General features: G+C 41.7%; 1 protein-coding gene across 1 annotated transcript; it reads left to right on the forward strand.

Annotated features, from left to right (window-relative positions):
* The first annotated feature begins 5,319 nt into the window (after positions 1 to 5,319).
* Positions 5,320 to 26,823, forward strand: LANCL2 (LanC lantibiotic synthetase component C-like 2 (bacterial)). The gene is made up of 9 exons (XM_009889419.1): positions 5,320 to 5,352; positions 8,363 to 8,480; positions 11,623 to 11,830; positions 13,984 to 14,131; positions 14,598 to 14,744; positions 18,745 to 18,927; positions 21,043 to 21,219; positions 24,523 to 24,595; positions 26,392 to 26,823. The coding sequence occupies exons 2-9, from the start codon at positions 8,420 to 8,422 to the stop codon at positions 26,505 to 26,507; spliced, it is 1,113 nt and encodes a 370-aa protein (XP_009887721.1). The 5' UTR covers positions 5,320 to 5,352; positions 8,363 to 8,419; the 3' UTR covers positions 26,508 to 26,823.

Below are 26,823 nucleotides of genomic sequence, written 5' to 3' on the forward strand. Positions count from 1 at the left end.
TACCTAGGTGGGCTCAGCTCAGGTAGTCGAGGTCCTCTTTTTCTTAACTAGATTTCTTCGCAGTGAAAGTATCGTGTACTTGAATTGCCTCTGTAACTTGTCTGAGAAAGCTAAAGGTAGTAATTCACGAGACAGCATTAATTCTAGATTAATAAGAAACATAATTTTAAATGTTGGTCTTTGTTTAAAAAATGATGAATCTTTCAATTAAATATATATTCTGTAGCCCTTTTCCTTTTGATGTGGATCCCATAGTGATACCTTAGCCTGAAAAAGTACCTATAGATGTTATCTAAAAGTGGTCCAGAAGTTTTCAAAATGGAAATGTCAGGGAGGCAGAGAAATTAATAGACAGCTGTAGACTCAGAACAAAGCGTATTCCCTAGGTCATGGGAAAATCAGTTTGTTAAGTTTCACTTAATTTTTAATTCACTGTAATTGTTTCCTGGGAAGGTATTAATACTTGAAAAGCAGATGTTCTTCTGATAGTTCCCCCTGCGTTTTAGGCAACTCTGGTTATAAACTCACCTATTCTTAAATGTGGCAATATCAGGTTATGGGTCTGTGCAGGTTGGGAACCAAAGGTAGCTCATCTGAGCAGTATTGTACTTTGCTATCCCACCTGAACCAGAGGAGAGGCAACCTATAGCTGCAATTAATGTCAAGACTTGTTGGCGTTGTGTTGCCCATTAGTTGTGTGTGGGGGACTGAGAATGGGGAGGTCTGCACAGGTTTGCATAAAGCAGAGGCAGCCAGTTTTCCTGGCTCAGAAACTTTGTCAAAACCTTCGTGTGGTAGAGAGGTGTGACGGTGTAATGGAGTTCCTGGGGAAAAATGGTGAGGAGATCTTGCTGGTAAGGTGTGGCGATGGTTTGTTGTTGTGGTGGTGTGGGGTTTTTTTGTTGTTTGTTTTTTTGTTTTTTTTTTTTTCAAGGACCTGGCTCTGTGGGTGACCCACCAATATCAGCCTCACATTGCCCACCATCCTCAGAGCCACCACAGCTCTGTGGCTACATCCATAGCATAGTCAGGTGTGATTTGGGAGCTGCCTTCACACCATCTGCAGGCCACTGACTTGGAAACCAAAGGCAGGCTGATCTTACCTGTTCATCCAGGGGAAGGTGGAAGCAATCCTGTGCCTAGGCAACCTGATGAGGATTTTGTGTGTTTGCAAGAAAAGCACCCCTGGCATCAAGATGTTATCACATCTGAACCCCAGAACTGAAATTGGATTCCAACTTTATGATAGGTCACTCGGATGCCTAAATGTTAACTTTTTTTTTTAGGCTAATTCTTTCTTGATAAGTTTTTTCTGACTTGCCATAATGTTTAAAGAATATTAGTAAAAGGTTGTGTGTTCTGACAAATGCATACGATGTACTTAATTAGGCTTTGCAGGGGAATCTTTGCAGAGAACCTGTTTTAAATTAGCTATTTATGCTTATTGGCAAAGTTTATCTTGTGATGGAGATGCAGAATATTTACTTAGATTATCTTTTGGGTGATGTAGTGATGTTTAGTTTCCTGGTGCTTTCTCAATCTCCTGTTAGTTCTGATAATTCCTTTATATTGCTTTTCAGTTTTCATCCTCTTTTAAGTATGCTAAAAAAAAAAATAAAATGTGAAGTTCTTTGTCATTGCCTCATTTTTCCTTCCTCTCCCTGAGGTATTTTTTTTATATTTATTGGATTGTCTCACTGGGCATTTAGTTGTCTCCCTGAGAACAGCAAGCTTTCTCTGTTCTGGGAATGATATACAACCACTTACACTAATGGGAATCATACCACTCGTTGCACTGAAGACAAAATTGAACCTCTAGAGCCCGTGAATAGATCTTGCCACTTTTTTTGCTGGAGCTGTGGAATGGGATAGCTGCGTTTCTTGAGAACACACCCCAGTTCAGATGTGTTCTATTTTAATAGAGAGAGGATTCTGTGTACTGCAAATCATGTTCCTGTTGAAGGAAAGTTTGTTTTGCTTCGCAACACTGATAATGTTGTCAAGTTCAATATGTAGAATATACCTGCTGTCTGTGCATCAAAATAGTTTAGACAGTATTGGTAGAGGTTTTAGCTTTTTTTACGACTTGTAGACCACCTTAAAATGTCCCAGCTAGGGCGGAGACCTCTGTGTAGTGAGTGAATTTAAATACTACTCACAACAGACTTTGATTTTCTTAGTTTTCAAGAAGTAGCATGCTGGTGTTAGGCTACCTGGAGGACCAGTGATTTTCAGTATTGTTCTTTTGCTTTATCAGCCTCCCATTTCCCAAAACATAGTATAACGTTCCTCGGTGTCTGTTAATCATGTTTATTTTTGTTATCAATAATCTGAAGTTTTTTGATGACTCTCTATGATGATCTAAATCTTTAGGCATTGGGGTTTTTTGTAATCTAATCACCAATGAGAAAAATAGCTCCTTTTACACACAAATACATTAGAGGCACAGTCTCATTATTTCTTACATGCTTTAAACAATTCTTCCTGAAGCTTGAATTGATTGCCTTTTAATTCTATTTTTCATGTCCTCATCTCCTCTGAGGTAGGGTGATGTCTGCATTTAAAGCCTGTCCTAATTTGGAATTTGTAGCAGTGTAGTAGTTTGCCTACAGCTATTTATTTCTCTCTCCTTCTTTCTCTCCCTTCTCCCTTTTTTTCTCCCCCCCCCCCCCCCTCACATGTATTGTACTAGGTGCCAAATCACTGAAAAACAGAGCAATGTGTTCTACAGGCAGCAGTGTTTGAAATCATTTATTAAGCATGTGGTTTTGCAGAACTGGCATTCATTTCTGGAAGGACCTAACTGAGTAGTAGCAGAGAACTGTGTTAAACTGTTTCAGAGGCTGGGTAATAAGGTTTCTTAGTATCTGGTATTTCAGAGAAGGGAAAAAAAAAAAAAAGCTGCTCTTGGAGCTGTAACAGTCTTTTGATTTAGGTAAAACAAAGTACAAATTGTTTTTTGTACAAACAGCCAGGTCACTTCCCAGCTGACCTTGCTAGAGTGTGCTTGTGGGATCCTACTGCCATTCCTTCTGCTCTGCTCTTGCAGGAGCTGTGAGGAGGTAAGCGTAAGACCTCATCTTGCTTCAGTAAACCCATGCTCCAGTGCGTGGGTGTGAAACCTGGCTCCCTTACAGTCAGTGGCAAAGTTCCCAATGATTTCAGTACGGCCAGGATTTCTCATCTCAGTAGAGCTGTGAGTTGTCCTCCGCCCCATTCTCCCTTACCAGTGTCTGTCATGTTTCTCCTGCAGTCTTCTGTGCAAGTTTGGGTTTTGAATGAGTCCTTGCTGCAGTGCCAACTTGAGCTGTATTTTCTTCTCTGTGAAATGAATGCCCTTTGGGTTACAGAAAACCCAGCACCATGTTGTGTCTCCTGTTCTACACACCACCAACAGCTAAGTCACTTTTCTCTGAAATATCTCATCTTAAACTGATTCGAACTGAGATGAGATGAAATAAAAGTGTATTTTGCGTGTTCGATGGGTAGCACTGTGTGTATAGGCCATCACCTCGCTGCTTCTGCAGAATCAGTTTCTTCCTCCTTCATTATAGTTTTGCACATAGCATCAGTCCCCCAAAAGCTGATGAAGTAAAACAGGGTTAATAGCAAAACAGGATTAATAGCAAGACGATTGTTTTGGGAGCTGGTGGCGGCAGGGAAGACTGATATGTTGGCAACTTGTGAGGAAGCTGAGATCAGATCTCCCTTGTCCTGCCATGAGTCTGCACGAGTTATTTGGCATAGGTACACCATGATGCAAATAAATGCTGAGAGGTGTTTTTGAAAAACACGCTAGTATCTAAATGTCTTTGACAAATGCAAATGAGATAACTCACCCTGTGTCTGTCAAACCAGAGTATTACTTCTAACCACAAAAGGAGTGCCATGAGGTCTCATGGTTGCATTGTCAGACTTAGGTAAGCACTGTGATATCTGGTCCAAATGTGCTTGCAAGACTTTATGTTACAGGCTATCTACCAGAAATCATGATATAAAACACATATGTAGCAGCTGCTTATTGCCTATTGCCTCTTCCACTCTTGGTGCTGGCGTGTTTTCAAGCTGTGTCTGTAAAGCTGGATGTGGCTGTAATGGAGAAGTAGGTCAGAAAGAATCGGTGCATTATTGTAATATCAGCTGCGAGTGAATGGTGCGTTTCTTTTAGGAGATTTTTATTTGCATCATGGTGTATGTTTTGTAACGTGTAGTTTTAATGCTGAGTTTACAAAAGAAGGTGATCTAAGTTCTCTTTAGGAACCCTACAAATGAAAGAAAGTGGGTGGGGGAAACAGGTACTGCTGACAAGGACAGTGTAATTTGGACACCATGTCATTAGTGGCAAAGGTGAGTGATGTTGCACATACACTTACATTCCTTACGTTTTTGTTGGCTTTGAAAGGCTTTCGATTGGGATGTAGCTTTGCATACTGCCTCACTGCAATGGAAAAAGTGATACGGGTCAAATAAATCGCCAAACAATTAATTTGCAAACCCAACATATTTGTATTTTTCTGCACTACTTTTGTTTCATGCTGATAATGAGCCTTTGTTGGTACCATAAAGGATATGGTACAGGGTTCTGTTGGGTATAATGGGGAATGAGCTCTCATTTTTTGTGTTTTGCTGATGTAAAATTTGAGCAGTGGTTGGGATGACAGTGTTTGTTCTTCCTGCAGCAGCACAGGAGTAATGCAGCAGTTGAATTCCTGGAGAGAGCCTTTTCTAGTTAAAGATACTTCTCAGCTCCTGTTGCCCCCCAGTCTGTTGTGAACCAGGAGTAAATGTGATGCTGGATATCAGAGGTCAGGCTTCCTGGTTTTTCTTTGTCCCTACAGGAATAACAAGAGTCACCTGCAGAAAAGGCTGAATGCCAGCTGGAATCATCCTCATTAAATGGATATGCTTCTCATGAAAATTAATCTGTGCTCAACATGCGTTAGCGTGCTTTATGCTCAGCTGTAATGCTGCCATAAGATTCCTTGAAGGAGATTTATAAATCTTCTAAAGCCACCTTTCAGCATTCATTTCTTTATGTAATTAATTTATTCTAGTGCATGTAAGCATCTGTTATAAGCTTATAGTGGAATCTTATCAAATGAGCAGTGGCAGTACTCAGTTGTGAAACCTTCAGAGCAACCAAAAAAAAAAAAAAAGAAGCAGTGGTGGAGGATTAAGTAGCTGGGGAAAACTTTGTTGCCACTCATAACCTATTCACCCTGGCTTGGGAGTAGTTTTGTTTGGGATGATAAATAATTATAATAATAATTAAAAATAACTTTTTATCTGTGCTTTTCCAAGCACTGAATCAAGATAGGTAAGTTACAACTCCCGTATTACAGAAAGGGATATGCAAACGTGAGCTAAATTATTTGTATGGGACTGAGGTTTCAGTGCAGAACCCAGGTGTCCTGATGTCCTAGTACTCCCCTCCTGCCTCTAAGTGATTTGATCTGGCATTTGATAAAAAATATCCTGATTTGGTAATAGCAGATGTATTGTCAGAACAAAATAACCCGTCTGCTTGCGATGTACAGTAGCTAAATAAACTAGGAGTCTGAAACCTTAGTTCACTCTTGTCAGATAAGCTGAGAGCTATGCCTGGATGCATCCGCGTGGGTATCCTCATGCTGTTTCACCATATGCCTTAGCCTTGGCATAGCTGTCTTTTGAAGGAGAGAAGCCCTGCCCTTGGGAAAGGTTTTGCTTTGTGTTAAGACTTCACTGAACTAGGCAAAAGGAGCAAAGGAGCCGGGGGGGATGTTGTGTGTGTGATGCAGTTTTCTAACAAAAAGGGGGTTGAAGCCATATTAAGGCTGAAGAGTAATAGACATCAGATACTTACCGTGTCTAGTTGCTATTTCTAGAGTTACTGGGGAAGGTTAAGGGGGCTCTGGCTCCTTCCTACAGTGGTATATGTGCAACATGAGATATAATGCCACAATTTCCTTCTCTCTCCCTATCCTACCGTCATAAAGTGGATTTGAACTGTTCACCCTGGAGACTGATGGTGTGTCAGAGGACTTGTGTAATTCCTATTATCTTTTTGATTTCTAAATCTGCTGAATGGATGTTTGAATTCACTGATATTTATTTGAAGTTCTGCTCTGAACAAGAGTACAAAGTTTGTATTTTGAGTAATCGGTTGCACGGTGGCATCCAGGACCCATTGTTTATCTAAACCCTTCCCTTTTGGCATGTCTTGTAATCAAACAAGAACTTACCTTCCTAACAAGATGATTTCTACTTCTCCAGTAAAAAAAAATCATAAATGTAGATGTGTTTAACATCAGACTAAGCCTTTAACAATCTGATTTGTTGCAGATGTTATTTGGGAAGCAAGAGGTGGAAGGAGATCAAGCACTGGTCAGAAAACAGTAGCTTTGTATCAGTGTAAGCTGACAGGTAGCCAAATTGCATAATGCCATTTTTCTGATGACCACTGTGTTGTGGCTCTTGGTTTGGGAGGTGGGGAAGCTCTGTTGGCTTCCATGTTCATAGAGTCATAGAATGGTTTGGGTTGGAAAGGACTTTAAAGATTATCCGATTCCAACCCCACTGCCATGGGCAGGGACACCTTCCACTAGACCAGGTTCTTCAAAACCCCATCCAACCTGGCCTTGAACACCTCCAGGGGTGGGGCATCCACAGCTTCTCTGGGCAACCTGTTCCAGTGTCTCACCACCCTCAGAGTAAAGAATTTCTTTCTAATATTTCATTTAAGACTACCCTCTTTCAGTTTAAAACCGTTACCACTGTTTCTAAAGAGTTTCTTATCTGTGTGTTCCTGGATAATTAAGATATGGGTGGCAAGTAATGTATGCCTGGGGCTTTCTGTAGATGATGGAAAACATATTCAGGGAATATTTTTGGGTGGCACGAGGTTTGTGTACATCACTATTTTGTCAGAATGATGCAATTACCTGATAATGATAGAGCTTTTCCTATAGCCTGGGAAGGAAAGAGGTTTTTTGTTTCTTCTTCTCTGGCTCTGTAGTAGATAACTTGTGCTATAAGTAAACCTAGCCTTTAAGCTCTATTTAAATATATAAAATAGTTTTTAATAAATGTGTTAATAGGAAAAGCTGATCAATAAGTAGTACAGTTTAATAAAAAAAATAAATTTTCGATTGTTGTTTCTGATGCTCCCACTCAAATGTAGAATCGTCCTGTGAAGGGACTTCATGAATACTCTTTCCCATGGAAGTTAGTAGGGCAATAAATTCTAGTTCATTGACTATTTCCATGTTCCATAGGCTTAAGGGAATAATCAGTAATGTATCTTCCCATACAGTATGCTTAATGAGAGAGAAATGTTGGCAAGAGTAAAGTATCCTCTGTTATGTTTCATATATAGCATCTATGTAAACTTTTCTTGGTGAAAAGTAATAACACGCAATGTGTAAAATTAAAGATTTGTTTCTTCACCTTCATGCATGAGCTGAAGCTGCCAAGCTACTTTTAGTCGTCCTCTGTGTGTCTAGTTCTTTTTTTTCAGGTAGTTGGTCTTTAATAAGAAAGCTAGCATTTAACAGCCTCCTCTCATGATAAAGCATGCGAATCCTAATATTGTTTTGTGGAGAGGAGAGGGCACAAAGCAGGAGGAAGGGCATTTATGTGACTTGCCTTCCATGTGGCAATCGCAAACTGTGACAGCAAAAAAAAGTCTTGGATGTAAGAAGAAAATGTGAGTACATCGTGGATGATGTGATCGAGCACGTCATTAAAGATGATGGCTTGACTTTCACTTGATTGTCTCAAATGTGAGCATTTATGTTCCTTTAGCTACTTCCTCTCCATAGTGCCACAAAGGATGCGCACAGACCTTGTGATGAGAGCAAGCACCTATAACACGGGGCTTGTAGGTTCACTGTGCTGTGTTTGTCCATAACGTGGCCTTGGTACCGGGACCCTGAATGGAGTACTGGCCCATGGAGTGCCAGCAGATGGTTGTCTTCTGTTTGCTTGTATTCACCTTTTAGTTAGCTCAGAGGAGCTTTGCTTACTGTATAAGAGCCTGAGATAAGGGGCAGGGTATAATTATGTACTGTCACAGTGTCCATAGCTGCTTTTCGTGTGGCTTTAAAGCATCCCGAGATAACTTTTGTCAACGTAGGTACTAGTAACTTGCTCTAATACGTAATCTAATATGTAATCAGAATGCATTCACTTATGATGAACCACCTTGACACGGCTGATTGCTGTATGTAATATTTATTCCCTAGTTATTATTTTGTTTGGTTGGGTTTGGTTTGTTTTTGTTTTTGTTTTTTTTCCAAACAAGAAAGTGGAGCAGACAGTTTGCATTCTTGGATTCTTTCCTTTTTTGACTTGCTCCCTTTCTCCTGTCTCCTGTTTTCAGGTCAGTGCTCGGTTCTCAAAACGGATCCAGGCAAAAATCAAGGACCTTCTGCAACAAATGGAGGAAGGGCTGAAGACGGCAGATCCACATGATTGCTCTGCGTATACTGGCTGGACTGGTGAGAAAGCTAGAATTTGAATGAAATGTGTTTGTTAAATGATGTAATTGGGTTTATTAAAAGGAGAAGGTTCTGATATTCTCACAGGAATGGCAGAAATAATCTGATACAGGCATTTGTGTGAGCTGGTTTCTTTTAACTCTGGACCTTTTGTCATTACTGTCTGGAATGACTTCCGTTAACTTCAGCAGACAAAGTTACAGAGAGATAATTGGCTTTTGCATATGGAGATCTTTGTCTTGCAAAAGGAGTGGATTTTCTAACGCTGCTCTTTCTTTTGGTTTACGTATTGTTTCTTTAAGGCTTTCTTAAAATGAATTATTTTCATCTTTTTTTGCTATTAGTTAGGAGTTGTCTAATGGTAACATCATCTTCTAATCATTGGGGTGGGGGTGAGGTGTTCTGCACCCAGGAGCTTGGAGCCTTAAATTCTGGTATATGGGTAGTTTGGCTGTGCTGCTTCTGTCTGTACAAAAGGGGTAAAATGAACGTGTGGGGAAGGGGGAGTGTGGAGGTGGGGTTGCAAGATTGCGAAGAAGTTCGTGAAGATAAACAGGCGTGTGCAAGCGCTTGTTATTGTTAGGCACCATCGTTCATTTAGCATTGCATCACTGATGCTGTCCAAATGTGAATGAGCCCTTTTGATCCTTTAAGCAGAGCCTGCAGTTGTCAAGCCTTATGCGGGCACTGCTCTTCAAGCTGCCAGAATGCTTTTCCGTCTGGGCCTCTTAAGTGCCACTTTGCTATTACAATGACATATTCTATTCCTGCTCTGTCTAACTCATGCTTCAGGCATACTTATGCTTTTAGCACAGCATGTTTGAAATGTGCCCTGAGGAGATCTATTCTTTTATCTTTGTGTCATGAGGAGGAGCAGCTTGGAAAAACTCTCCAGGCTTTGCCCATGCTCAGGCTTATTCTGGCAGTGAAAGGGTAACATTTCTTTGCTTTCTTCTTGGTGTTTCAGTACAGATGGTGCTGTGGGTGGATGGGTGGAGAAATTTTAGACAACTCAGACTTAAAGGGTAGTTGTGCTTCAAGGTCTGAAAGTGAGTGGCTGCTAAGTGAGTGCAGAAGATCTCCAGTGGTGGGCTTTCTCGCACTGACATTACAAAACGGCTCCTGGGGAGCTGTGTTCCGACACTGTGACTGACAACTGAAGTTACAGCTGACAAACCAGAGCTTGCTGAAAATGAGTCATAAGCTAAAAGTAACACAGCCCTCATTATCTGAAACAAGAAGGTAGGTGAACAAGTAATGCAGTGTAATGATAGTGGGGTTTTTCCATCTTGTAGAAGGACCACCAACTACGTCTATTCCAAGTTACAGACTGCTCCTGTGGAAATGACTCTATTCAGAGTTTAAAAAATATTTAAATGGTCTGGCTTTTAAAATACTTAGTGCAAATACTTTCTACCCAGACTTGCTCCTTGCAGTATTTTGCTAGTGTGCAAATCAGAAGGTGTCCTGGTTCCGGCAGGGATGGTGTTAATTTCTCCAGGGATGTGGCAGGGGACGCAGGTGTATCATACCACTTGACCCATGCCCAGGCTATAAGAGGGAGCTGGCCAGGGGAGGGAAGGCAGTTGCCGCTCGGGGTGGGGTACGGGCCGTGGCGGTCCGGGTCCAGTTGGTGAGTGATGGTACTGTAATCACGTTTGTATATCCCTTTATCAGTATTATTGTTTTCTCTTCCCTTTTGCTGTTCTGTTAAACTGCCTTATCTCAACCCACGAGTTTTGCCTTTTTCTTCCGATTTTTCCCCACGACTGTGGGGGTTGAGCGAGTGGCCATGTGGTTATTTGTTGCCGGCTGAGGCCAAACCACAACAGAAGGTAAAAGCAGTGCTGAAAACAGCTGTCCTGCTTGTTATGTACCAAGTCTAGACAAATCTTATTGGCAGTGTGGTCCTGAGCATTGGCTTGTATTTGTGAAACATCTTTAAAATCTTGGAGCACACAATGTTGGTGCGTAACAATCATAGGACTCCTGTTAGAGTCCATCTTGCTTATACGATACTCTTTGTATGTGCCATACATCTTGGAGGAGCCATCCTAAGGGTATGAAACAAAGAAGGATTGGATGAACTGGGCCTCATGGCTACTTTTCTGATGATCCTTTGATCAAGCCCAGAAACCTACACACTTGTTGCAACATAAAAAAGGGTTACAGAAATCCCAGTAAATAGCCCACAAGTTCCCATGCCACTGAGTTGGGTTAACCAAGCTCTGCAGGTCTGCTCTTGGACTCATCTAGAAAGGACTTTTCAAAGCCAGTCCAGAGAACATCTGAGGATGCACGAGCACTCTTGTGGTGCCGTTCTTGTACTCCTCAGGTAGACTCTCTGTGGAGCTAAATGGGCCTTGTGTGTACTCAGCTTTAGTTGTGGCTCAGGAGAGTGCTCTCCCTGTCCAGAACTGAGTTTGAGATGCAGTATGGTCTGGAGGTAAGTATTTTGCTTCTGCACACGTATGCATGCAGTTGGCCATCCACTTAGATGGATTTCAGATGTTTGTCTTCAGTCTACATTGTTGCAATTTTTAAGGTTTGGCTTTGTTTTGTTTTAATGGAAAACTATGTAATGAGTTTAATGGAGTGAAGGTTGAGGACTTGTTTGCTTCATGGCTTTTACAAGCCAGCTCAACTTGTAGAAGCTCATAATCTTGTTGTAAAATACATTTAAGGGTTATAAAGAACTTGGCCAGTTGAATCCAAAAACTCATCAAAAGATCTGTTTACAAATCAAATGGAAAATAAGTCACTCCTTGCATATAATAGATGAGTATTGTACAGCCAATGTACTTGATCATACACATGCTTGTTAGCCCAAGTTTTTGAGTCTTCAGTGATTTCTTCACTGAGCATTGGTTCCTGTGTCATGAATTTTTTTCATTCTCTGCAAATTGTGAGTCCTACAGTTGGGCTTCAGTCTGAGAAATTTTTTTTTTTTTGGTCACAATGTAATCAAAGTAGATGGCCTGATGCCTTCCCATTGCATAAGCTAGGATCTTTGACTGACGTGTTTTAATTGCCCAAATACTTGTTTGCATTTGAAGTCATTGGTTCAGAGGCACTAAAGAGGGGAATATGATGTACTTATAAGGAAAAGTAAATGAAACTATCTTTCATGTGGTTGTTCCAGGTATTGCCCTCTTATATCTGCAACTGTACCGTGTCACGAAAAACCAGAGCCATTTGCAACGATCTCTTGATTATGTGAAGAGAATCCTTCGCAATCTGAATGGCAGAAGAGTTACTTTCCTCTGTGGTGATGCTGGGCCACTGGCAGTGGGTGCAGTGGTTTATCACAAGCTGAAAAACGACAGTGAATCTAAAGAATGTGTTGCCAAGTAAGTGGTTGATGGTGGAAAAAGCCATGCCTTTCATTTGTAGGGAGCATTGGTTCAGTAACATTAGCAAGTTGAGCTTTGGAGGACATGATTAAGAAATGGAGACACTTTCTCCCTTGATACGTTTTCAGTAGAAGAATACAAAACAGGCTTTATCTTTATTAAAGCTGGCTTACACTTGATTCGTATTTAGCGGGTTATCTTGAGTCCTCTATCGCTGTAAGAACAGGATGTCCTGGGCATATCTGTAGTGCTTGCACGTTTTGATTTTGTCACATTGAAGTGACATTTAACAAAAGCCACACACTTGTCATCGGCAATATGTAGTGCTTGTGCAGTATGTGATGCTTCCTGTAAAGAGTGGGTCTTAATTGTAGATTCATTACAAAACATGTACACTGCAGGGATCTGGAAACATCCAGACAGAAACATTGTACATCAAATTGATATGTAACAAAGATTTAATAAAACAAAGAGGAGGTATTTGCTGAGCCATCAAAGGCAAGGGCTTTAATTAGGTTAGAACATATGAAGAATAGCCTGAAAAAATTCCAGCCCCTTTTAAAGTAATGTAAATGTAACAAATGTCTTGAGAAATCCCATTTAGATGTAGAGCTTCCTTGGAGAACTGACTGTCCCTTTGCTGGTGTGGAGCTCATTGCTGTCCCAGTGAGGGCTGGAAGGACTGGAGCCCTGTTGGGTTTGCATTCGGCATCTGCTAGCGGTCCAGCAGCATACCTTAGGCTGCCAGAGTTTGCGGACTAGCCTTGTGTCCTCATCTTCATTCTGGTTTATATTTGGAAATCTAATTGGTCTCTTTCTAATCTGGAATTCTAGTGTGATTAATCTCTGCTGCTGTTCCTGAATGAATATTTCAGTTTTTGAAATGGGTGGTGGGTTTAGTTTTTTTTTGCTTTTAGAACTGGCAGTGTACTCGGGCGTGTGATTTTGGATGCAGCTAGGAGAGCAGTGTTGTTGTAAGGCATGAAGCATGAGTATAGCAAAATGAGATTAGCAATAGATCTTTTAGTCTCGCCTCTGCTTGGAAAATCACTTCTAGGAGGAGGACTGACAAGGAGGTTAGTTTGATTGTTCCTTTTCTTCCTTATTTGTTCACAAATATATCCATGACACCAGCTGAGTGGTACATTATAGATGTAAAAATGTAATCTATGGTTGCACTTTTAACTTTTTACCTTGTAGCTGTCCAGTTGTATGATTTGAATAATAAAACTTAACAGTGGACAGTTTAACAGAAAATAGGTTGGGTTTTTTTTTGCGAGTGGCTTTTCTGTGGTATTAAGCAGTGACAGCATAAACAAGCCATTTTTATCAGTGTTTTTTCTCCAGCCTGATGGTAGAGCTAACATTTCTTCCAAGTAATAGCTGTTGGGGGCATCTGGGAATTGAATTTAGCCTTAATCCAGATTGTCTTGCCCCCTCCCCCAATTTAAAATGTGATCATCTCCATGGCTTCATCTAATTGCTAATTTAATCACAAAAGATAGGAAGAGACAGGGAGGGAGTGCGCAAGAAAACAGATCTCTGCTCCACCTTAATTCTGATGCGGACTGGTGGAGGAATAGCAGAGAATCTCTGTGGAGCAAATGAGAGTTGTGATGGCATGCCCAAGGGTTTTTCTCATTGCTAAAGGCAAGCAAAACACTTGTGCATAATACCAGTGCCCTTTTTAAAATGGAGCTGCTACACATTTGAGACGTGTTATCTAGGAAGGGGGAGTGCTGAATGGTGGTGTTGGGTTTTTTTGTTTGTTTTTGTTATTTCCCTCTTACATATCTACAATTAAAGGTCCTTGCTTAGGTGAAATTCCCAGAGGCTCTAGGTGGTGCTCCCTATTTGTTGGAGTAGTTCTCCGGCCTCATCCAACCCCCACCCTGCACCCATACATCTGTTTCTGTCCGCGCAAAAACCTGATAGTTGCACTAATACTCACCTGGCCCTGAGTTGCCTGTCAGGGATGGCAGGCACACAGAGCTCTAGTGTGTAAACCTGGTAGCCAGCTAAACTGGGAATGACTGAAGGGAAGTGGTGGGGCTCCGACTTCTGATTTGATTGATGGCTTGTGCAACACATAGTCCAGTATGGTCTCTAGAAAAGATGCTCTTTCTCACCACCTTCCTTGCCTGATGCAGGTTGTTGCAGCTCCAAAGGACGGTCATAAGCACAGATGCTGAACTTCCAGATGAGCTGCTTTATGGCAGAGCGGGTTACCTATATGCCTTGCTGTACCTGAATACTGAAATTGGTCCGGACACTGTCCCGCAGTCTGTTATCAAAGAGGTAAGATACTTTTCTGTCTCTAGTGCCACAGCATCAGTGAGGTTGAACTGGAATCACTCCTTCACATAATACGAGGGATTAAGAGAGGGATGCTGAAGAGGAGAGGGACCTAGAACTGGAAATTCAGTCTCCTCTTCCAGTCTCTTAAAATCTTTCCCTGCTGCCCAGCTGGGACTCAGACAGGCCAGTGCAGGTGGGTCCGTGATGGGCCATGGAAATTGTTACAAACACCTTAAGACAGAAGTGTGGAAGTGTTTAAGTGAAAAGGAGAATGCAGCGTGGGGAACATGCATGACTGTTCTGCAGATACCAGAACCAGAGAAGGCAGGCCTGGAAAAAAGTGATTAGAAATACTTATATATTACATTTCTACTCTTAGAAATATAAGCGATTCCACCATTTAGGAAAAATCGCATTTCTACATCAACACTCAAGTCCAAAGGAATTGGTGTGTCCTTTTTCTCAGGTAATAGATGCTATTATTGAATCGGGGAAAAACTTTTCAAAGGAGGAGCGGAAAACAGACCGTTGTCCTCTGTTGTACCAGTGGCACAGGAAGCAATATGTTGGAGCAGCCCATGGAGTGGCTGGGATCTATTACATTCTCATGCAGGTAAGAGCATCTTCTGTGGGCTGGGATGAAACACCATGTGTTGTTTTGCATCAGAGAATCTTATCTTCAGCTTTCGTGCATGTGCAGTGTTGTGCTGGGTCAGGTCTCACAAGTTGGAGTTAGACTCTGCAGTGCAGAGCTGTGCAGAGATGCTAGCTCAGGCCCTGGTAGCAGAAGAAATTAACCCTTGAGTTCAGAGCACCGATGTTCCAGGAGCTGAAGTTTCATATCCTCAACAGAGACAATGAGGTGCCTTCCCTCATCCTCATCCTTACTTCTAGTGTCTGCTGTTAGTCCAGCTAAATAATCACTTACTCACCATCCTTCACTCTTCAATTTTTTGCTATTTTGACGTGAGTGCACCGCTGGTACGTCCTCTCCTTCTGCCCTCCACGCCTTTCCTCTCTTCTCCAGTGCCTTTTTTTCTTTTACACTGTCTTGAAGACTATCTTTAATCACACATTAGTCTTCAGTATGTTTTTATCCTTTACATGATCTTCCTCTTCTTTATCCCACCTATCTCTCCCCCAAAAATCTGATGTTCATTACTGTGTTTATGACCCTTGCTGTCCTCTTTCTGTTGGCCTGAGTGAGGTTCCTCTCTTCTGTATACCTCCTCTTTCCCACACTTAAATCCATTCCCTCCTGCCCTGAGATTCTCCAACAGGATTATGTTTTTCAAAAAAGACCTGTATATCTTATTTCTGTTGTACAATCTGGAAAAAGCCTGAAGATTCATTATAGAAGATGGCCACAGAGCTGCAAAATTTGCATTGTACCTGTTTCTGGTTTTTAAAGATGCTGCCAGTCTAGGCATCTTTGTAAATGTTAGTTTTCTTACCAGATCATGCAGAATGACTTTCCTTCAGGCAAGTGGAAGGATTGTACATCCTCGCAGCCTGAAGCTGCATGCAAATGTTCATTGCAGAAGTGACTGAACTGCTGGTATTTGGTGTTGCTACTGCTGAGCCATTCCTCATTTACAAAAGATGCTGTGAGTTCTCCCCATCTGTTTCAGTTTAGCTCACATCACTTCTACTGGTAGCTCAGGCTAAAGTGGCTGACTCTGCCGTGGAAGTGGCTACAGCTCTGCTACTTGGGGGCATGTCTTAACCTCGCTACAGCCGTTTTCTGCAGTGATTATCTCATTGGGGCCTCAGGCTGCTCTGATTTACTGTGCCCTTATCATAGAATCATAGAATGATTAGAGTTGGAAGGGACCTTTAAAGATCATCTAGTTCCAACCTCCCTGCCATGGGCAGGGACACCTCCCACTAGGTCAGGTTGCTCAAAGCCCCATCGAGCTTGGCCTTGAACGTTTCCAGAGATGGGATATCCACAACTTCTCTCGGCAACCTGTTCCAGTGTCTCATCACCCTCAAGAGTAAAGAATTTCTTCCTAATATCTAATCTAAATCTCCCCCCACCCAGTTTAAAACCATTACCCCTTGTCCTATCGCTACACTCCCTGATAAAAAAGTGTCCCTTCTCCACCCTTCCTGTAGGCCCCCTTTAGGTACTGGAAGGCTGCTATGAGGTCTCCCCATAGACTTCTCCGGGCTAAACAACCCCAACTCTCTCAGCCTGTCTTCACAGGAGAGTTGCTCCAGCCCTCTGATCATCTTCGTGACTCTCCTCTGGATTCACTCCAACAGGTCTTCACTTCCTGCTTGTTTCAACAAGGTGGTCCACCCCCTTTTGGCTCCCTCATCTTCCTGGCTTCCATTTTTCCTTCCCTGGCTCTGTTGGATTTTCTGAGAAACATCCGGTCGTTTAAAGAAGCCTCTTTAAAGGCTCCATCCTTCATTTACTATTCAAGGCCGATAGGAGAAATAATTGCACAGTGCTTTTTGATTTAAGCAAAAGCTACTCTGTCTACATGTTAAAATCTTAACTATCTTTTCCTTTACATATAATTGCTGCTTTTAAGAATTACCACAAAACCATTGTTTATGCAGCATTAGATTACTGTCTTTTCACTGTATATTAAATATTGTGAGTCATGCAGAATTGAGTCATCCACTGCAGAAGAAGATGGCATATTGGAGTCCATCCTTTCCCCATCCCTCCCACGCCAAATGAGGAGAATTTTTCTGTATTTTCAGCAAAGAATTCAGGATATGGTTTGTTGAGTCGTTGTTTGAGAACAAAAAAAGGGTGTCCAACATAGCATCTGAGATGTGAAGGTCACTGATCATCACTTCTGTACACTTTTATGACAAAACACGTATTGCTGGGTTTATTCACAAAAGACTACTGGAAGAATAAGAATTCAGCAGTGTTAAATAACTCATCCAGGAGGTAGAGGGGGAATGCTGAAGTGCTAGCTAGGGAGTCTGTAATCCTAGCCCCTTCCACTAACCCTGAGGCAAAAATATCTCTTTGCATATCATTGCTCTTGGCCAGAGAGTCAGGACACACACCTGTAAGTTACTTTTTTGCTGTTGGAAGTAGGAGCTGGCAACCTCAGCAGCTTACGCAAAGAATTCACCTGTACTCAGATCTTCTCAGAAGCACAAGGTGAGAAGGAGGTTTGTAAAGAGCTCTGCTCTTCTTGGATTTACTTCCCAAGAACAGACGTGCTGGGCTGGGCTTGCCTTGCACAGCTCAAGACCGAAGGCATTTATGACTGGTGCCTGTCTGCTTTGCCTTCTGCTGCAGGCGTGCAGCATGAAATCAGAGCTCCAAAACAAAGCTTCCCACAGGTCAGCAGTGTCTGAGTGAGGGCTGATCAGCTCTGGGGTGTTCTTCATGATAAGCTGATCTGTATTCAGGTGTACTCCTGATCAGCAGCCTGAAGGTTTCTGTTCCGCTTAGAAAAGTGCAGAGGTGGAGTTTGCTTGAGGGACCTAGTAGGTAGAAGCCTGGCAAAGCTTTCCTGGATGAGGTGAAATAGAGGCTTTTGTTTTTTTCAGGTTACTGAAAATACAGTTGTTCAAAGTCTTCCTTCGTTTGACTGTAAGACTGTCAATTGTCGCAGCGTGCTCAACTATTGAATGCAAATGTGCTGGAGCTGGTGGGAAACAGAGAAATTGTGCAACATCGAGTCAGCAACAGAGACAAGTTATTTAAAAAAATAAGCCCATTATTAGACTCCTGTAGGCTCCAATTTCTACAGTTGTTCCCACAGCTTGCAGGAATTCCAGAAATCTTGTAGATTGTGAAAATAGAGAGCTCTGTTATGAAAATACTGTAAAATGGGCTGGTAGAGGAGGGAATGGCAACAAAGAACAACTGCAGACCCAACAGATACTCAGCTTCTAAACCTTTACTTAAAAGGAGCCTGCAGGTTGATGGCTATATTATCCTTTTGGCAAGGATGTAAACTAAATAGAAGAAGTGAGAAGGAAAATTCAGAAGAGCGATCTAAGGATGAGTTTGTAGCACAAAGATGTTTAGCTACTTGGAGAAGTAGCTGTTGCTTCTGAAATTGGAAATACAGATTTATAGCCCATAGCTTCAGGGAGGTATTTTTATGATGGAAAACTTCAGCCTTCATAAACCTTTGCCAGGTATGCCACTGCATACATTCTTTTTCATTTATTTGGAAATAGGACAGGTTTATCTATGTTAGTTATTTTTAAAACAAAATGTGTAACCCATTGTGTTTTAAGTGTGTATTATGAGCAACATAGGTATAAACCCATCTTTCTCCTGTAAGTGTTTTCTCTGTGTTAAGGTTTAAAGAGAGGCCTGGGAATCTTGAAATCCATATTCTGTTTTCAGTTCTTCCGTAGTCTTTCTGTGTCACATCCAGCAAGACAGGTAACAACTTTGTGCCCCAATTTCTTTGTCTCTACAGTAGCTGTAAAAATGCTCTTCACAAGGGTATTGTAAGCAGACGTTAATTAAATCTGTATGAAGTGATTCAAAGTATTTGGATCAAGGGCACATATGTAGGATAGTTGAAAATAATAGATCATAGAATTAATGTTGATACACAATTTGTTACTACTTCTGTATATGTTTTTGATGGTGGTTTTTTTAATGTTCTCTTCAGCCAATTGCAAATGTGGACCAGGAGACCCTGGCAGAGCTGGTGAAGCCAAGCATTGACTATGTGCGTCATAAAAAATTCAGATCTGGGAACTACCCATCGTCACTGAGCAATGAGACTGACAGACTGGTTCACTGGTGCCATGGTGCCCCCGGAGTCATCCACATGCTCATGCAAGCTTATAAGGTGAATCATTCTGTGTTCATATAGACCTCTGTTTTTACAGAGAGACCCGTGCTCAGGCCTGTTAGATTGTAAGGCTTGCATTTTATGTCTTTCTAGATCTAGACTTTCAAGCCTGAACCCTAGTCTAGGCATCTGAAAATCTCAAAATAGTTGTGTTTGTAAAGAGGAAATAAGTGGGTAAAATTGCTTCTCAGGGTGCTAGTACTTACTAGACTTAAGGCTTTCTTGGAAAAGTGCCGTGTATTTAAACAACTTGATATCAGAGTCCTGGGTGTGAGAACATTGACCTAAATTCTTTGAATCATCATCCCAAGAGTTTGAAGAGTTATGTTGGTTTTCAAAAGCGTAGGTTCGTGTATCTTGCCAAAGAATGTCTTCCATAAATTACTCTATTATTAAGATATTGCTCTTGAGAACTTAATGTCAGAGCAAAGATCCCAGGCCCCTCTAGGGCATAAATATAACCACTGAGCTACCGCAAGCCTACTGTTTGCTCTTCTCCACCCTTAACTAGGTTTGCTGTCTCTCTTGTGTTGTGCACTTCTGATTTGCATGACATTTGAAAGTGTGCCATTTAATTAAATCTATGCAAATTGATTCTTGCTTTTGACAGCCCTCCTTGGCAGATTCCCTGGTTGGCCTCTGGGTGGGCTGATGAAAAGCAGGCTTGGTTTATAGAATAATTACTTATGCAGCTACCTGAAATGCGAAATGTAAATTTCTTACAGCATTGCTGAATGTAGCAGCAGTCACAGTTGCTTTTTCTTTGGACTGTGGTAGGACGTTCACTTAACACTGCAAACTTCTTCCCACTCCTTCCCCCCCTTCTTCGTCAATGCAATGCTTTCCCCAGCACAAAATGTTTTGCAGAAGATCAGAGGGATAGGACCAAGTTCTGTGTATCAGTCTCCTTTCAGGCCAAGTTTAAGGTGATGGGCCACACGATGCTTTTCTTTTACTCTTCTGCTTTTTGAAGAAGTGATAAGAAAAAGTGAAGTACGTTTTGCTGGCTGTGCTTTCATACCGAGCACAGGGACTTGTAATAACAGACGGAAGTGTTTGTCCTGGAAATCAAATGCTGTTGCCAGGCCTTAATTTGAAATGTTACAGCTAAGTAGCTGACAAAACCTATTCAGAGAGAGGGACCTTCTTTATCAAGCTTGTGGATTTAAGAATCTTGCATGTTAATTGTTTCCATTACCTTATTAAATAGCCTGGCAGGGGATGCTGTCTCTAAAGTCTACAGTAGTGCATCAGTTACTATTTTTTAAATGGATTTTTTTGTGTGTGTCGTTTATCTGTAGAGTGTCTTAGGCAAAGAAGAGCAAAAAAGTAGCCTTATATAGGTGGAAGTCTGGTGGTGTTCAGCTAAGTTACTTGCTTTTGTTTTCTGCTCTCTTGATGGGCTCTCTTGTGTCCAAAATGCACTTCAGATGCAATAAGCTTTGCAAAATTGTTCCTTTGCCCAAACTGGCTAGTGCTTCTGAGTATTTCCAACACAAACACTAATTAAGGTAATGGAGTATTCCTACTTGTCCTTGTGACAGAGAAAAGAGCCCTGTGCTATGCGAAGAGATATTCTTGTGTGGTTTTGACATGGAATTGAAGGTAGACGGTGAGTAACCAGGAAGAGCTACTCAGGAAGACGAGGGCCTAGCCCTTTAGGACCAAATTTGATGTCCGGTATTCTGCATTACATTTCTTGGAGGCAATAATGACATTTCTGTATGTCAAATCAAAAGATCTTGTGGTTTGGGAATGGAGGGGAGAAGCAAAAAAGACCGTATACCCTTAAAATAGATTATAGGTTGTAGAACCAAGGGTCTTGAACTTGAGTTTTTCCTTTGGGGTCCTCAAGTTTTTGCTTCTGAAATCAGAAGGGTGGTGTGGTTTTTTTTGGTTTTTGTTTTTTTTTTTACATGATGCAGGGAAAGGAGAAACAACTTAGTAAGAAAAGAAAGGCAAGTCTGTGATGAATGGATTATTAAAATTCAAAATAAATTGTATCTGGGAAAACCCCACACCAACAGCAAAACATCTCTCAAGTCCAGCTTCCTTTTGTTTTCAGTAGTACTTCAACTTATGTGTGTGTTATTCTCTGTTTTTATTCCACAGACTTTTAAAGAGGATAAATACTTGAAAGATGCTATGGAATGTAGCGATGTCATCTGGCAGAGAGGTTTATTGAGAAAAGGATACGGGATCTGCCATGGTACTGCTGGCAATGGCTACTCCTTCTTGTCTCTCTATAACCTAACTCAGGACAAAAAGTACCTCTACCGAGCCTGCAAGGTGAGCTCTGCAGCATCCCAACAAAATTACTTTTCCCTTTCACGTCATAATACCTGTGCAAGACTAAACTGCGATCAGAGTAGGCTGTTGTACGCTAGAGCTGGAGCTGGCTGGCAGCGTGGCTGGGTGGGACAACAGTGTCCCGTCACTTGCTCCCCTTTACTCACACTTTGACTGGACGATTTCAACTGTGTACGTGGGGCACACACCGTCTTAATACCCAGAGTGAAACGTGCAAATGTTCTGCAAGGGGGGAGGAACTAAACACATATTCAGAAGAAATTAGAGTCTGAAAGTCAGCCTGCCTGAACAATAACAGACTAATGTTATGTGGTGCTAATTATTCCATTGAGACATCCACTGTCGTCCTCAGCTCCTCAAGCGATACTGTTTGTAGTGTTCTGTAATTATTTGTTTTCAGACTAGTGTCTGTTTGGGGCTTTTAGAGCTCTGAATTGCAGTTATTAAATTGCTCACTTAGATTTTTTTCATTAATACAAATTGCAGAGAAAGACACACTCAGAATTTTTCCACTGAAGTTGTTCAGGTTCTGCTGTTGGCTCTGACTATGCTAGCAGTTACCAAAGGGGAAGGCTTTCTCAGCCCCTGTTTCCTCATCTCATAAGGCTTTGGTTTGATTTTGGTTTGTTGGCTGGGTTTTTTTCAGCTTAATTCATGGATATTAGGTTTCATATTGCATATTGCAGCTATTTAGCTGAGGCCTTTTTAGAAGTATTGTAATGGGAAATTTGATGAGTTGCCTTTTAGGTGCTTTCAGATGAGCACTGGCCATGTGTAAAGCTATCGTATTCATCTCCACTGTCAGCAGAGCTTTAAAAAGTTGCTGCTTGTCTCACTTTACATTTACCAAAGCATCACACCATGAGGATGCTGGTGGGCATACCTGCATCCTACAGAACGTAATAAACCCCTAGCGCTCCCATGGCAAATGTGTGACTTTGTTACCTGTGGGCTCACCCACTGCTGACCTGTGAGCCACAGCACCAAGCAGGCATTGCTGTCAGCACAGCTTTCGGGCTCTCCCTGTCATCCTCCACGCTAGTACATCTTCTGTGGCTCTGCGCAGCATTGGCAACTCCTGTTGGTGCTGCGTTTCTGGGCCAAGAGAGCCCCGACATTCTTCCATACCAAGCTAGAGAAAAGGAAGTGCATCTATTTCAAAGCCAAAGAAGAAAGACTCGGTTACTTATGTACCTGAAATCCCTTTGAGAAGGAAGATGTGACACAGTGGCCAAAGACTGCTGGAGGTACCCAGCAGGTCTGGCAGCATATTTGCAGCCATTCTGCATTTTAGCATCTCCGGTATTCACTCAGGCCTTTGGGCTCTTGCAGGGGAAATCTTGAAACAGGCAGAGGAATTTGCTTGTCTGGCATTCTTGAAATCTTTTCTTTTTGAGCCAGAGCATGCAGGGAAGCAAACATGTAGTTATGTTGGTATCTGAAGGCGTGTATCTGAGAGAACTAGATGGCTCCCCTCCCAGGCTGTTTGCTCACACCGAAAACATGAGGCCCAGGGGAAGGAGCTTGGCCAGGAATCCCTGGTTACCTCTCAGGAGCCATGAAACTGTTTCACAAATGAACCAAAAGAGCTCGAAAGGTTGTGGTTCACAGAGACCCCTGGTTTGTGCTTCTTCCTTCTGGCTTTGCAGCTTTTCTTCAGCATTATCAGGCAGGCTCCCAGGAGGCTGAGCCTCTCCTAGCTACCCCACGTGTGAGAGGAGAGAGGGGCTATGGCATCCTGGGCTCCAGGCAACAGAGAGCATCCGAGCCCTACGCCGCTCAGCATTGTGATTAAACCACTGTTATGGCAAGCACCGCCAGTCTACGTGACAAATAATAGCTCGTGTCTTCCTGCCAGAAGATTTTTATTTTTATTTTTTCCCCTTGGTGTAACAAAGAATCTAATGTGGCTTACTAGATCTGTGAGTTGTGGTGAAGCTATGAACTTGTAAATGATGGTTGTGTTTCAGTAGCCCGGGGTGCATGTTTTTTTAATTTCTGTTGCAGTTCCCAGGCTGGCAGTCATAATAAAGGCTAGTATGCAATAAGATGTAGATGTTGCAAGAATTGACTGTAGTTTAGAAACATGCCATAAACATGTTCTGTCCTCACATGTAAGACAAGATTACATGGAAAATTAAACCTTGGTTTGAAGATTTATACTTGTGGGGGGCCCAAAAATGTTTCATCAGTTCTTAGTAACAGTGTAGACCACAATGTTTGTGTTTGTGGGCTTTTTGCTGGGTTTCTTCAAGACATTCACACACATGCACACACTCCTACCAAGAGAAGAAAAATCTATCCCCCAATAAACATTTCAACAGAACAGTGGGGGGAGGAAGGGAGGAGATACCACCCTTTATCCTCCTGTGGAACAGATTGGTGGCTCTGGGGGAATGCTCACATCCAGTGAGCTAGGTCTGTTTGCTAGCAGGTTGCCCGAGCTGCAGGGGGAATGGGGAGAGACCTCTCAGTTCTTTGCTTTGCAGGAATCTTCGCGCTGTATTTTGAATAAGCAGTGCTTTGCTTCCAAGCACAGAAATGCCAGGGGAACTGGTGGCCCCTGTATGCTCTGGGGAGCCATAAAGGAGAAATAGACGGTTGCTATTAAATTGATCAAGATGCAGTTCGTAAGTCATGTATGTCTGATGTAGCTACTGCAGCAGTGTTGATCAAACGCAAGAAAGACACTGGTAACTCTTTTTAATGGTATTCCATTTTCTGGAGCAAAATATTGATGACCATAATTGTCTAACTATCTATAATGATATTTTCATAAGGCTTGTGGAGAGAAAATAAATAAAACTAAGTAACGGCAGCTAGAGATTTAATACTCTAAATTGGCGCATGGAAGCGAAAGAAAATCAAAATGCAATTAACAGCCCTGAGTCTTGAGCATGTGAATAAATTAAGGACCAGGACAGATAAGAAACTGATATTATAGTATTAGAAAAATTTTGCCCTTGAAACTGAATATATCTATTTTTGTAACATTATTCATTAACATGTAGAAGGGTTGATTTATGGAAAACCGAAGTTAAGTACAGCCCACCTAATTACATTGTTATGAAACTGGAACTTGTGCTGTGGAAATACGTATCCTAAAACCTAATTGCAGCCTTGTCGCAGTTGAAGTGGGACAAATTGATCTCGAACAGTGATTTCTGTGTTGTGTCTCTGCTTACACTATTTCACATTTAGTACTTACTAAAGATACGCAGGTACTCGAGCTTGTATTTAACAGTCTTTAAAAATTATTTTTTTTATTTATGTTTTCCCCAGTTTGCTGAATGGTGTTTGGAGTATGGTGCACATGGATGTCGTATTCCTGACCGACCTTATTCTCTCTTTGAAGGTAAAGCGATAGTGTTGCAAGTGGTATTGTATTATACAGAAGAGAAGGGCAACCTTGTAGTTTTGGCATGTGCCTAGGAGTTTGGAAATCTTTGGTGGGTTCCTCTACTATTAAAAATAGACCCACCCCCTACCACCACCTCCAGGCAGGGAGGGGAGAGAGACAAAAGAAAATCATTCACTATCACAACTTAAAATTTTGATTGTATTTCAGCAGTTTCCAATGTAAAGCCAGTGCCCCTGTCACTCTTGAATAAAATTCTGCTGTGCTGATGCCTCTTGGCTGAAAGCAAACAGAAGTCTTGGCAACAGTTTTATTGAAGGTGTTGTTGCAGAGGGACTGGGCAGAGGAGCAGCTGTGGGCAGGGAGTCTCAAAGTAGTTGCTGTTAGAAGGTCTAATTCTGGCTTCTCAGAATTAGACCTTCTCTGCTGCAATATCAAAGCAAGGAAAAGCTAGTTTTAGTGTGAACCCACATCACTTGAACAGAAAAGAAATGCAAAGTTCTTAGAGGCTTTTCTGCAAGTTCAGACATGTTCCTAAATACTCTCCTAGAGCTTCGTGTCTTTTTTATTTGTAGTTTATTTTCTAGTCCCTATCTCATCCTTATGTTTGAGAAACACAAGGAGTCGTAGACCCAAGTAGGATTTAAAGTAGCGCCACTACTTCATGAATCATGAGCCTAGTGTGCCACCTATCGCAAATACGTGAAATTACAGCAGACTGAATAGGATTTTTTTACAAAGAAACCGATCCAAGGTGTGAACACAAGAGAGCAGTAGTTATGTGCATCCCTTCTGAATACAGAGTTATTGTCTGAATGTTTAAGGGAGAAGAGTATAAGTATTCTTATTCCCGAGAGCTCCCTTGCATGCACTCGTAGAAGGAAAAAGCAGGCATACAATCCATTGTATAAGAGCTTTGAAATTTGTTGAGAAGGTGAAGTAATGCCAACAATAGGATGATTTGTGCTTTAATGCTGACATACCACTTTTATTTTAGTTTTTTAATGTCAGTGATTTTTTTTTTTTTTTTTAGAAAAACCTAGAAATCTCAACTTTTAAACAAAAAAATCTTAATTTGGGGGGCTTTTTTTGCAGCGAAAATTGTGTGTGAAGTTGTCCAGTTCTGCATGTACGAGGACACTTTCTGTGGAGGTTGCATATGCATCTTACAGGATTGTCTTGATGGTTTCATTTGCATCAGATGCTGTATGTCAGGAAGGTTCCTTCCTTTGCATGTGCTTAGCTGTTGATAAAATAGGGGTTTAGCTTGACTGTAAAACTGAGCTTCTATTTGTGTGCTCTCCTGCTGTAGGGTGCCTCTGTTGTCTGTCACCCTTAGAGTTTCATTAGGTGATACTGGTGTTAGTGCTTCAGGCTCTGGATGATCTCTTCATGAATAGCAAACTGAATCCGAACAGCAAAATTAATCTGTACATCACAAGTATAATAAAGTTTTGCCTTTGTTGTTTAACTAGTGAAATGACAAGCAAGAGCTGCTCAAATTCTGAGGGACAGTCCAAATAGGGATTTGGGTTTTTTTTAATTGAAGTAGTATTGAGGTTGTGCAGCTGAAAAGGTGGTAGCAGAGAGATCTTGGTTCTTGCCTTTGATCTTTTCAAGTGAAACTTGGTTTTCTGGGCAAAATACAGATGAACTTGCCTTTCTGTAAGCCCTAAGTTCACCTGTTCAAAAAAAGATCTAGTGAGGAGGTGTGCAAACAGGTGCAGTTGCCTTTGCTGTCAACTGTGCCATTTTAATGTCAAAGATGCACAAAGATTTCTTTCTCGTTTTAGGCATGGCTGGAGCTATTCACTTCCTCTCAGATATTTCAGTACCGGAGACTTCCCAGTTTCCAGCGTTTGAACTTGGACCTCAAAGGAGGGAGAACAAAGTGGAACAGGACAGCTAGAAGATCATTTTGAAAGGAAACTGATGCCAAAAGAGATGAGACTGTTTAGTGCCTCTGATACTGAACCAATCGACCCTGAACCAACGGATGGATAAACTCCTTTCTTCCCCCTGCCCCGCCTCAAAGGACCATGAAGTCACTAGAGCATGAACAGGAGAAGCCACATTTACGTTCTGTTGAAGTGATACCTTCAGATGTAGGATGAGAGAAGTCAAGTTTCGAACTTCCTCTTTTCTGTTGTATTTGTCTTCAGGTCTTTGACATGCTCTGCATGTTTATTGGTGTTGTGTGTTGATTCGAGTCTTTTGTTGTTAGC

This window comes from Charadrius vociferus, unplaced genomic scaffold (genome assembly GCF_000708025.1).
Source record: "Charadrius vociferus isolate BGI_N301 unplaced genomic scaffold, ASM70802v2 scaffold97, whole genome shotgun sequence".
Taxonomy (NCBI): domain Eukaryota; kingdom Metazoa; phylum Chordata; class Aves; order Charadriiformes; family Charadriidae; genus Charadrius; species Charadrius vociferus.

Excerpts from the sequence above, each read along its gene's own strand:
- LANCL2 (XM_009889419.1), top strand. The coding sequence starts at position 8,420 with ATGGAGGAAGGGCTGAAGACGGCAGATCCACATGATTGCTCTGCGTAT. Across the intron at positions 14,745-18,744 it reads TCTATTACATTCTCATGCAG|CCAATTGCAAATGTGGACCA; the intron begins GTAAGAGCATCT and ends TGTTCTCTTCAG. Across the intron at positions 24,596-26,391 it reads ACCTTATTCTCTCTTTGAAG|GCATGGCTGGAGCTATTCAC; the intron begins GTAAAGCGATAG and ends TTCTCGTTTTAG.